The sequence below is a fragment of the Epargyreus clarus genome, unplaced genomic scaffold (genome assembly GCF_041222505.1).
Source record: "Epargyreus clarus isolate Ecla_fem2 unplaced genomic scaffold, WU_Ecla_fem_2.2 ptg000009l, whole genome shotgun sequence".
Lineage (NCBI taxonomy): Eukaryota > Metazoa > Arthropoda > Insecta > Lepidoptera > Hesperiidae > Epargyreus > Epargyreus clarus.
The window spans coordinates 14,824,750-14,837,334 of record NW_027332217.1 but is presented as its reverse complement, the minus strand read 5'-3'; the positions used below and the strand labels follow the sequence as shown (position 1 = coordinate 14,837,334).

The 12,585-nt window shown below is 35.4% G+C and overlaps 2 protein-coding genes across 2 annotated transcripts in view; both read right to left on the bottom strand.

The window, feature by feature from the left end:
• The window catches only part of gogo (thrombospondin-1 like protein golden goal), a 238,814-nt gene that overhangs the window by 142,099 nt on the left and 84,130 nt on the right, over positions 1-12,585 (bottom strand). The window lies entirely within an intron of this gene.
• LOC140745066 (juvenile hormone esterase-like) lies at positions 6,680-8,830 on the bottom strand. The gene is given in 3 exon segments (XM_073076835.1): positions 6,680-6,906; positions 7,041-8,344; positions 8,663-8,830. Coding segments are annotated over 3 exon segments (1,476 nt in total). The 5' UTR covers positions 8,666-8,830; the 3' UTR covers positions 6,680-6,737.

The following is a 12,585-nucleotide window of genomic DNA, read 5'->3' as shown; positions in this document are numbered from 1 at the left end:
CCAACAAACCGCCTTTTAAGATTTGGCGTGGAAACTGGTGGTGTTACCTGCGTTATACTACAAATAAATAAGTGTGTGTGTATGTGTGTGTGTGTGTGTGTGTATTGTGTACTTATATACGTTGAAAGCGATTCTTCTTTGGTGTAAATGGTATACAATAATTTTATTATGCTTTAAAAAATTACTTCGCAAAATAAAGCTAAATACTCCAAAAAAATATGTTTAATATGCAAGATTATGTGTTACATCGGCGCCCACCTTTGACCTAAGATATACATTAACTTGTTTTTAGAAACACGACAAAACAAGGTTAACGTCAAAAACTTGTTTACATGATTTACTGTATTGAATTAAGTAATTCAATTTTAAAAAAATATAAGTATATCCTTACTAATATTATAAATCCGAAAGTAACTCTGTATGTCTGTCTGTTTGTCTCTTATTCACGCCTAAACCACTGAACCGATTTTATTGAAATTTTCTACAAAAATAGTCTGAGACCCGAGAAAGGACATAGTTTTCATCCCGGAAATCCCACGGGAACTAGGTATGACGATCTAAGATCGATTAATCGGACAATCGATCTTTTGGACCAAAAAAATCGATTATTTTAATCGATATTAGTAAGGATTGGATCGTAAACTATGCATTTCATCAAGTGATGATCTTTAGGAAGGTTGTTGTTCATGAGCTCACGAAGGTTTCAAAGTTGGTACGACCAATTTTCGCCAGATAGCGCCACATTCATTCCAATGAAAGTACGAATTTTCAGTTTTATGTATGTTTGTATGTCATATTATTTTCTTTTAAACGCGGGCGAAGCCGCGGACAAAAACTAGTTTTTTTATATAACGTTTCTCGCTCTTACAATTTAAAGAATGAACTAGAGGCAAGTGACAAAAATCTCTTTGTGGTACGACTCCGGCGGCACCACCGCCACATCTATATCTGCCTCATAACAGCAGTGTTAAGCGATGCTGTGTTCTGTTTTGAAAGGTTTGGTTGAAAGCTTAGTCCACAGGGGTAACGGCGCATCTCAGGTATGTAATCGTATTTGGGGTTGATTACAGATGTCCATGGGCGGCAGTAGCCACTTACCATCAGGTGGACTGCATGTTCGTCTACTACTTCTATAAGTATTATATAAAAGATAAATGTTGGAATACAATCCTTATAGAATCGTGTTGTATATTGTTGGTGTATATCACCTTGTCTTATTACATAACAGTAAGAAATCAGTAATATATAAGCATTTCTGCCTATTGAGGAATTCTGTCCGAATAGAAGACATTCTCGACAAATAACTACAATTTATTACATTTGCAGGGCTGTTAAACTATTTTGAGACGGTTTAGGTCCGTGGCGCCGCGGTCGACATTTCAGTATGATCATTTCAGTATTTTTATTTATTTTGTGTTGGGAAATGGCCACAGGAGAACGAGAAAATAAACTATAAAATGTAATAAAATAAAATTCATTCCAAAAAGATACTTTTTATTATATCGAATCATTGACAAGAATGACAAATCAGAAGAAATAAAATATATGTTTTTCAGCAGCCAGCTTTATCATATACAACCTACTTGAATATTATACATTATTAGAGGCTTGGATTTTTGCTATATTCCAACATTTTGCTTAAAAATACAATTTAACGAATGTTTTTTTCGTAATTCTGAAGTGCAGGTTTTTTTTCATTTTTAGCAAGTTTATTTTCATTTTTTAGACGTCTGGCCTACAAATAATCGAATCCTGAAGCTTGCGATCCTCAACAAACTATATGCACAAACAAATAAATTTAAAGAGTTAATCAATGTAATAAATAGGTCGACATAAGAGTAGAGATTTTTGGAGAATATCAAAAATTTGTAGCAACCCTAAGTGACACGTAATTACTAGAGAACTGTCATCGAGTCAGACTTCAAGCACACTCACGCCATCTAGTAGTGTAGAGTGAAGTGCTGACATTTCGGAAGGTGTGCTCATACGAAAACCAAATTAGAATTTCTACACGTGTTACATATCGTATAACGTTATGTCGCGTGTTTTAGTTATCATAGTTGTATCAAACATTATTTATTTATTAGATAAAAATAATAACGAACAAATGCAAATTTATGTAAATACTCATTTATTTATTATAATTACTTTATAATGTTAAATATTCATTCAAGGATTAAAAAAATAAACATAATAATACAGATATAGTAAACAATATTAAAATTAAATAAACATAAACTGTTTATTCTCAGTACTTTAAAGAAGCAATTTATCTTTATGCAGCACTTAATTATCATAAAAATACATCTTTTGAATACGCCTAGTATAATATAATAGCACATAACTCATTCGTACGAGTTGCTCGTATAATTTTAGCAGGCGCTACGTCTCGCGTTAATCTTTAATTCGGGTCGCAGCGCAGGTGTGAAACGAGTAATGGTTACGTAACGGCGCAATATCGTCGACGTTATGGCTTTGCCACCATAGCTGAGAAATCATATCGCTTAAGCACTAATGATACAAACAATAATAATGTTCTTGATAATATCTGTTAGGTACTTGCAACATACGTGTCTTTACTTACCTACTCCTATTTATTCGTTACTACTGTGTAACAATAAATCGATAAATATATAGTAGTAAATCAGTAATAGACGTTCAGTTTTAGGAAGGAAAAGTGTCATCCATGAGATATTACCAATTGGTAATATATAGTAGGTTGATTTATCTTATATGCCAACTGTCAATCAATCCGAGGAGCTAGCACACTAACACCGACTTTTTGAAAAAAAAATGTTGACAGGGTCTCTAATAGCCTTACGTATTTAATATTTCCGGTGAGCACACATAGTCCGGGTACAAGTGAGCTATTCATACCGGGAAATGCAGCCAAGTGTGATCGCCACAGCCCTTAAAATGGCCGTAGAAATGTTATCGTGTGTAATTTGCCAGAGTAGGGTCCGACGGTTTAATTTAACGAATAAAGCCTGTGTCTTACTCAACGCGAGTAATTAGCAAGTCTAATAAAACTATTTCCATGGGGTCTCTGTTTAAAACCTTATAGCTACATAATATAAATTAATGACTGTTTGTAATTTTTAAATAACTGCCATTGCCTTATTTACTTTCCTCACAAGAGATTAATAGGTAATACCGAAAAGGTTTATTCTGTATCTTAGGATTCCTACGCAAAACGCGCCGCAACACGTGTACATAAAATCATCTTAGGATTTCTATACGAAATTTTTTCAATGTTTAAAAATAGTCAACGCGGCGTCACACAAGAATTTGCCAACGATTTACTTTCATCGCTGCTTTTGAAACAGTGTCTTCAAACCAGTGTAATTTGTATAATTTTTGCGGTGGCGTTTCACGGAAAGAAGGGTCTCTTTGTTATCTACAGCTTTCCCATTACGCCTGGAAAGGGTTTTCGATGTGACGTCATTAGTTAAGTGTCCAGCCCTTTGATTAGTTTGTTGGAATGCTTTATGAATTGTACTTTTTGTTCTAATTGGTGTTAAGCAACGTCGTTTTGATGCTGTCTGAAATAAAATCTCTTGAGTAATTAGAAGTTAATTAAGTTTATTTTTAAAGGGTTTTGTTAAAGGGACGAGCATACTTTTAACCCAAGGATTTTCCTTGTATTCTTGTAAAAGTATACCCCTTCAGTTAAATCTACAAAAATAATGAAGTGACTTTAGAAGAATAAACAAAAGAGTGAATAGGAAATTACTTTGTTATTTTTTACTTTGATAAGTAAAGATACTTTCGCCGCCTTGAAATTAAATCAAGCCACAAACAATTTTTTTGAATTGTTGTAAAATAAAAAACATTTTTAGAGGAAATTTACGATTAAATAACTAATATTGCGTAATTTATATAATAAATAAATAAGTATTTCAAATATTTAGGGACATTTTAACATGGAGACGTGGCAAAACTACTTTTTCTTACCAAATTAAAAGTACATTCTGAAAACATGAATAAACTTGCAAATATGTACAATTTTTACTATAAATATTCTACTGTCGTTCTAACTGTGCTTGCTGAAGTGTTAAAAAGCTCTTCGGCAAACGAGTTCGTTTCAAATAGCAACGTTGCTCGAGTGTGACCAATATTTGCATCAACAACTGAACTGTCTACGGTCTTTTGTTCTGTGGCCTACTTAAGATACGTTTTACGGTCGTAACAGACTAGCTACTTTTAATAATATAGGGATAGCAGACGAGCATGCAATCCATCTGATGGTAAGTGGCTACTACGGCCCGTGGACACCTAGAATCAATCCCAGATAGTATTAGATTCCTGTCTGAGGCCTGTCCACAGACGCGCCGTTACCCCTGAGGGCTAAGCTGGAACACCTCGGAAAAATATGTCTACTTGTAGCATCGACGATATGCATTTAAGCTATTGCATCGATGTTGCACAATGGGGTGACTCTGCGTTTTAGTGACTGGGCACATGATGCATTGTGATTTTTTGCGATCAGCTACACGGAGCGTCAAAAAATAACTGCGAGTACTCAAACGTGTACGGGATGTAACGTTTAATCTTTTTTGACGTGACAACGTCTTAAATTAGGTTGCGGCTGGGAGTCACTTATGAAAAAGTGTAACGCCCGGTAACGTTACGATGAGTCACCGAACGAGAGAGAGGCCCGCCGAATGCCTTGCGTCTCTCTCCCACTCAACTATGATCGGTCTGCCGCGCGCGCAGCACTAGAGAATTAGGCGCATTGAATCGGCGCATGCTTGTGTCTCTGTCTTTGTCTTTCTCGAACGTTCTTGGCGTTGGAAAAACAAGAAAGCGTCACAATACAAGTTCACACGTGTGGTTAAAGTATCGTCAGCTGTGTCTGTAGTGAAAATATGGAGTGCTTAGATTCGTCATTTATCATTTACAACAACTACAACAATAAAGGTAAATAATTGTACACTGATATTTCATTATCGTAAACTATGATTGATTGATTAATTGTTAGATTGACACAAAAGTTGAGAAACTGAGTTTATAGGTTATGTCATACTATTGATAAATGTTGATAGTGTTAAGTAAATTATTAGTTTAAAATTAATTAATTAATTAATTATTTTCTTTTGAAAAATGCAACCGTGTCATCAGTATTTTCTTATGACGTTGTCACGTTCAACTATCGTTAGTAAACCGACTTTACAGACAACCGATTTTTTTTTTATAATATAGGAGTAGCAGACGAGCATGCAGTCCACCTGATGGTGTGTGGCTACTGCCGCCCATGGACATCCGTAATCAACCCCAGATAGGATTAGATATTCCTATTTGAGGTCGGCCACAGATGCGCCGCTACCCCTGAGGACTAAGCTGGAACGCCTCGGAAAAGTCTGTCTCCCTTACCACACCCTTCAAACCGGAACACAGCAGCGCCTAACACTACTGTTATTAGGTAGAAATAGGTGTAGGGGTGGTGCCGCCGGAGTCGAACCATAGGTAAAGGGTTCTACCACCTTCATCAACAATCTCTGCATCTAGTTTCCAAAAACAAGCTGAAACTTCAACTGGCAGTGCAAAAAGTAACTAGTCTGTTGAGACCCTTAGTAAAGTTTGTTGAGAAATCTGCTGGCATCAAAGAGATCGAGCTCGAGTAGGTCTGAGTGGATCTTGAATGTTCTGTAACCTATAGACGGATTTTGACCTTAAATATTGTTTTTAAGCGTCATCTATTTATTTAATATGAGTTATTTGGACGGTTTTAGGATTATGAGTATAGGAATCCAATTTTATCTGCAGTTTATTACAGACGTCCGAGCGACAGAAGCCACTAACCATCAGATAGTTCATGCTCGATTCCTACTACAGTCATAGATTAGTAAAGATTACTCACTCCTAACAAGAAAATGTACCCAGTTTTGAGAATTGAAATAGTTGCGTAAAAAAGTCTCCGTGCTAAAATGTCCCTAAAATATTTAAAATAATTATTTATTTATTATGAAAATTACGCGGTATTAGTTATTTATTCGTAAATTTTCTCTAAAAATATTTTTATTTGTCAAGAATTCAAAAAAAGAAAGAAGAAGCCGTTTGTGGCTTCATTCAATTTCAAGGCGGCGAAGTATCTTTACTAATCTATGACTACAGTATTGTTTTTAAAAAAAAATTATAAAAGTATTTGCGTTAAGTTTTTTTTTGAGAATACAAACTCAAATGTTCTAAAACGACTGAAATTATTACAACTTTATACACGTTTCGTAGATACTAAACAAAGTTCGTAGATAATATACATATAACATATGTATTATCTTATATATAAATTCTCGTGTCACAATGTTAGTTACCGTACTCCTCCGAAACGGCTTTACCGATTTTCACCAAATTTGATATGCATATTCAGTGGGTCTGAGAATCGGCTATTATCTATTTTTCATACCCCTAAGTGATAAGGGTCGTTCACTCTTAATTTTTTATTTATATGGCAACACAACGTTTGCGGGGTCTGCTAGTAATATATATTATGGTCGTTTCATTTGAAACATATTCGTCTTATTTGACACATTTAAAAGTACAATGCCCTCGGCGCTGTCGACTTTGAATTAAATGAATACGAATTTTATATTTCACAACGGACGTAATTTGAAGATAATACGAAAATCTTACAAAAAAATAACACTTTGTTTGAAATTGATACAAAAACACATAATTTTTGACTAATTACAATGAAGTGTGTCTTATACCTATATGCATGTATGTAATTACATTAACCCTTAATAAAATGATATTCCAACGGTCTCATAAACTGATTTCCAAAATGAAAGCAACTCATTGTCCAAATGTTGTCCAACGGTCAAAGTGTTGCCAATATCCAAATAGTATTCGGTAATGTTGTCATATTCAGGCCATAGCACACCGAGTGAGTTATCAGGAGTGGGGTTTCTGAAAAACGATATAAATATGAATTTGGAAATACGGCAAGCTATACATTTCTATTTTAAAATTAGACTACCTGCTCGTTTTTTACTTCTAAATGATAAAAATTACAACTGAAAAAAAATTAACTTTGTACTTACCCAGATTTAGCAAAATTAGCGTAAAGAGCACAAGTTTGTTTAACTAATCGATATTCTTCGCTGTCTCTATAAATAGTTATATTACCAGCGTCAGGGTAGAACAGATATACTAAATCATCTTCATGGGTAGCTCCAACTATATCGTATTTATCATTTTTAATACCATAATTTGTCATATTCGACGCCATAGAAAATCTGTAATTATATATTTTACCAATTTTCGGAAGCATTCTCGCATATCGCATAATGTCGTAGTTGTAGCTAGAGTCTGATATATATTTCACGAATTCCTTCACAACCTTAGGACCGATCGGATTTGTTCCGAAATATTGCCTGTGTATGATATCCGATAAATTCAGAATAGCTGATGCAGATATATTGTTTAATATCTCTCGTGGTACAAGTAACTCTTCATATTTTGCGTACAACGGCCAAAGAGTGTCTTCAAGAAACATCAGGTCACTGAGTCCTTCTACACTTGTGTGTCCAATCATAAAGTCTATATTATCATGTACCTTTTTCTCTTTTAAAGCCTGGATTGGGTCTATAGTCAAGAAATGTTCCGCCCCATGATCTACTTCAACAACCGGTGTGAAAAAGAACTGCTTTATAATAACATTTGGGTCTTCGGACATTAAAACGGCTGGAGCTGCATCTATTAATTTTTCCGCTGAGACGTTTCATAGAAAACTGAGGAGTTTTTCATCATCAAGGGTCCAAAACCCTAATTGCTGTGCGAGCTTGAAGGCACGCCTCCTCGGCTCGAATGGAAGTGCCCAGTCATTGACCGGTACACCACTCATTGCGACGCCTCTCTTATAAAGACCTTTTGTCATGGGTGACATAGTATGAAGAGCAACTGATACTCCCCCAGCACTTTGTCCGAAAATTGTAACGTTTTCGGGATCGCCTCCGAACTTTGCTATATTTTTTTGCACCCATACCATCGCAGCTACTTGGTCTTTAAGGCCCATATTACCAGGCACTTCTTTTGTATTTAAGCAGAGGAATCCTAAAACATTAAGTCTATAATTGATAGTTACTAAAACAATATTTTCTTCAACAAGATAATCAGGTCCATATCTTGCTACATCACCAGATCCACTTTGAAAACCACCTCCGTGTATGAAGAACATTACTGGTAGAGGCTTATCAGGTTCGACACTGGGGGTATAAATGTTGAGGTACAGGCAGTCCTCGCTGCCAGGCACAATTTGCTGTGTATAAATATCTTTTTGCACACAAACAGAAGCGTGTTTTGTTGCATTTCGTACTCTCTGCCATGGCTCAGGTGGTTGTGGAGGCTGGAATATTATTTCTGTGTTAAACCTTTTCTAATGTTTCTTGTATTAGCAATTTGTAGAAACTTCCATGAATTTCGTTTAAGCATAAAAATGTTTAACAAAATGTATGCAATATGATTTATGAGTGTAAATGTAAATTAAGTAATAGTGAAATATAATATCAAGAATTAATATTTATGGTTATAATTAAATCAAATATATTCAAATTTCATCGCTGGTGTTGTATTCTCGTCTCTCTCTAAAGTTTTCGTCTCTCTTTTATTTTTTTTTAAATTGAACCCAATTAACGTTACATAAAATTCAGGCTTTTCTGCTTACCATAAATCGTAAATTCCCAACCGGAGGTTTCGCATACGGAACACCCTTAAAGTTAACATAGTCAACACCCCCGGTCACAACTGTCAACACCTCGCCTCGAAGCCAACCCTCTTCCACTTTTACTTTCACACCATCTTCATGACTTAATGAAGTCACATTTATACATATTAATATCTGGAATATAATTATAGTTTCTAAAGGTCTCCATATATTAGCAATGTGCTTAATGTTCAATAAACTCCCTCCCGAAGAATTCCCAGAGCGCTATAACATAGGGCTCTTCAAAAAGATGCAAAGATAACTTTTTCTAAGCCGGCGATGCATTAGGGACTTCTTTGATAAGGCAAATGTCCATAGGCAGCTTTTTATCAGATAATCTGGTTACCTTACAGTGAGACTTCATTATTTTAAAAAATACACAAGAAACTAGTACCAAATTCAAATAGTCATGATCACGTGTATCCCTATATAGGTCTGGATTCCAATTCTAACTATTCATAGATGCCATGCTACCTATTTGAATTAAGGAGTAACGCCTTATGCCACATATGCAACATCTACTTTCATGCTAATCAAAAGACATCATTGTTTTAAATAAAAAAATAATTTACTTGAAACATCCACTCTATCAAATATTAATATTTGTAAGAACTACAATAATATAATTAGCTGCAATGGTTTTGTACACAATCGACATACTCGTTATATTTAGCTATCAGGGTTTTATACACTTCAACACTATAACACACACAAAAATAAATAATGAACACTAAAAACCAAACAATCTACTCACAAGTAATTTTAACACTATGAAGGCAGAGTTCGCAATATTCATTTTCGAAAACACTTCTACTAAACGTCGTTCTTTCAATGAATTTACCAAATAATGAATAATATCCATCACATTATTAACAGCTAAAATCTTAGTAATAATTAGGCGACCTAGATTGAGAAATAGAATAATAGAACTATGTCAATGATAATGTGATATAAACAAACTTTATTCATATAACTAGCTCTAACCCCGACTTACACACAAAAAAAATCTTTTGGATATTCGGAATTAAATTCATTTGTCATTATCATTGTTGCTTTTAGACATTAGCCGTAGTCAAGACATCATTGTTCCACTGCTGGGCACGGGAAATCCCACTCAGAGTGTGAGGGATTTATGCTATAGTTCACCGCGCTGGCCAAATGCGAATTGATTAACTATATCCAACACTGTAAAATGTTACGCAGACTTGCGTTCTTCATTGTTCACAAATAGATCAAGCAGGAATATCACAATTTTGTTTTAACTCTTATATTTCCCGTGATATTCAAATCACAAGCGAAATCACATAGACTTTTCGGGAAGATTTTATTCGCATAACGCTTAGATTTCGCGGTCTTACGATGCATAAATTAACCCCATGGAAAAACTACAGATGTCCATAGGCGTCAGTAACCACTTACCATCTAGAAATCCGTTTGCTATTTAATTTAATATTTGACTAAATTCAACATCAAAATCAGTATTCAAACCGTTATCAGTTTGACATACAGACATGCTCATATTAATTTTATATTATGTTCAAACTGATTTCTGTTTTGACTACAGACCGGTTTGAATGAGAACTAGTTAATTTAAATTTGATTGAATATGTATTACGTGATCTAATAACTGGCTAGATTAAGCTAGACTTTCGCGAGTCGTGACACTCGAAACCGATGCGTATGACCCGCGTAAGACTGTTTGTCCATTGCACCGTCACCAAGCCGATATCGAAAACGGGATTATTTCGGGCCGATTTTAATTATGTCGTGACGGCGATAGTTTGTCCACTGCGACCGATATCGGCGGCTTATTTTGTTCCAGCTATCACTCGTATGACGGTAGTGTATGGACAAGTTTCAATGTGTTTTACATTGCCCGCACATCGGCCCGTCAAAAACTCGGTGCCTATCTGCCGTCACTCGTCTACTCGGAATATCGGCGGCCGGGAAGACGGTGCTCGGGTGACGGACGTTCGATGGACAAGCTGCTATAGTAAATGTATGTACGCTACTTCGGCGCCGTTTAATTATCGGTATCGGCTCGGTATCGGTGGTTGGTGGACAGACAGCGTAACGGTGGCACCACGCTTATCGTCGGCCGCGATAACACTAAATACTCTGAAAATGTAAAAAAAAAAGCAGTTGCAGCCTAATGGTTTAGAAACTCGGCCTCTCGAACGAGGGGTCCGAGGTTTAAATCCTAGGCACCTCTGCTGTTATGTGCGGATTAGAAATTAATGATCACTGCTCTGAACGGTGAAGGAAAACATCGCAAGGAAATCTGCATACCTGAGAGATTTATACAAAAAAAATCTCAAAAGTATGTAAACTCTACCAATACGCACTTGACCAGCGCGGTGGACTATGGCCTAATCCTTTTCATTCAATACGTGGGATAATAATATGTTGATGACGACTATGAAAATGTGAAAATCATTGACAAAATTTTACATACTTACATATTGAAGGTGGAAAAACCCTCTGTGGTTGAGTCAGGCGTTTGCCGCCACACCTATTTCTGCCTAATATCAGCAAATTAAGCGCTACTGTGTTCTGGTTTCAAGGGTGTGGTGAGGGTGATATACGTTGCCGAGGCATTCCAGCTTAGTTCTTAGGAATAGCGGCGCATCTCTGACAGGCCTCAAGGAATCTAACCTTATCTGGGATTTTACACCTTTAATTTTACAAAGTTATGCGTGGATTAGAATTTAATTACATTTTGTTTTAACAGCGACGGAAAACGATTTATAATAACAAGTAATTAATTTAAAAAATCAAAAACCCGACTGCACCAAAAAGGCTGAAATAGAATTTCCAAAAGCAGTGAAATAGGCATTTCATTATTTTTATCCAGAAAGCCAAATACAAAGATTCATAGTAGCTGTCTGCTTCAAAAACAAAAGATGTTCAAACAATACTATCCTATTTTATCCTCGTAGTGTTCATTTACGCTATATAAGGAACCTATTTATAAAAGTCCAGCACGCTTAAGTTCAGCGGTTTCCCTTTGCGTTGATCTCTGGCACAGCAACTCACTCATTTAGTCAGACAGTCATCTCGATGTGTATATACGAGTATATATGTACTGGCTGACCCGGCAAACGTTGTATTGCCATATAAATAAAAAAAATGTTAAAGGTGAACTCTTATCACTTGGGGTAAAAAAATAGATAGTGGCCGATTCTCAGACCTACTGAATATGTATATAAAATTTGGTGAAAATCGGTGAAGCCGTTTTGGAGGAGTACGGTAACTAACACGAGAATTTTATATATAAGATATATTATTTAATGTATGTGTAATCTCCTCTTAAATTCCTTTATTTTGACACCCTACTCGATAGGTTTGGTTAACTTTTTTTAAAACGTGTTAGTATTTCGCGAAAAAATCCACCATTTACGGTTTATAAAATATATAACTTCAGTAATTCAAAGTTTCGGTCATTATTTTACCTCGTTAGAGGTAGAATTTCATTATTTTTATCCAACAAGTTTGATACAACATTTCATAGTGTTTGCCTCAAAATTGACGATTGTTCAAATGAACTTTTAACCCTTAATTTACCCTCTACGGGGTTGATTTTTCGGAAGGGGATAAATAAGTACGTCCTTGTTCCTATTCAGAAAGCCAAATATAAAATTTTATAGTAGTTGCTTCAAAATTAAAGGATTTCAAAAAAACTTTTTTCCCCTATTTTACCCTCTTAAGGGTAGAATTTCCAAAAGGCCTTTCTTAGTACTTATTTACGCTATACAGAGAACCTTTGTGCAAAATTTCAGAACTGTAAAGTCCTTGGTTTAGGCTGTACGTTGATTTCTGAAAAATGAAAAAGTCATTTAGTTAGTCAGTCAGTCAGTCACCTTGCTGTTTTATATATATATAAA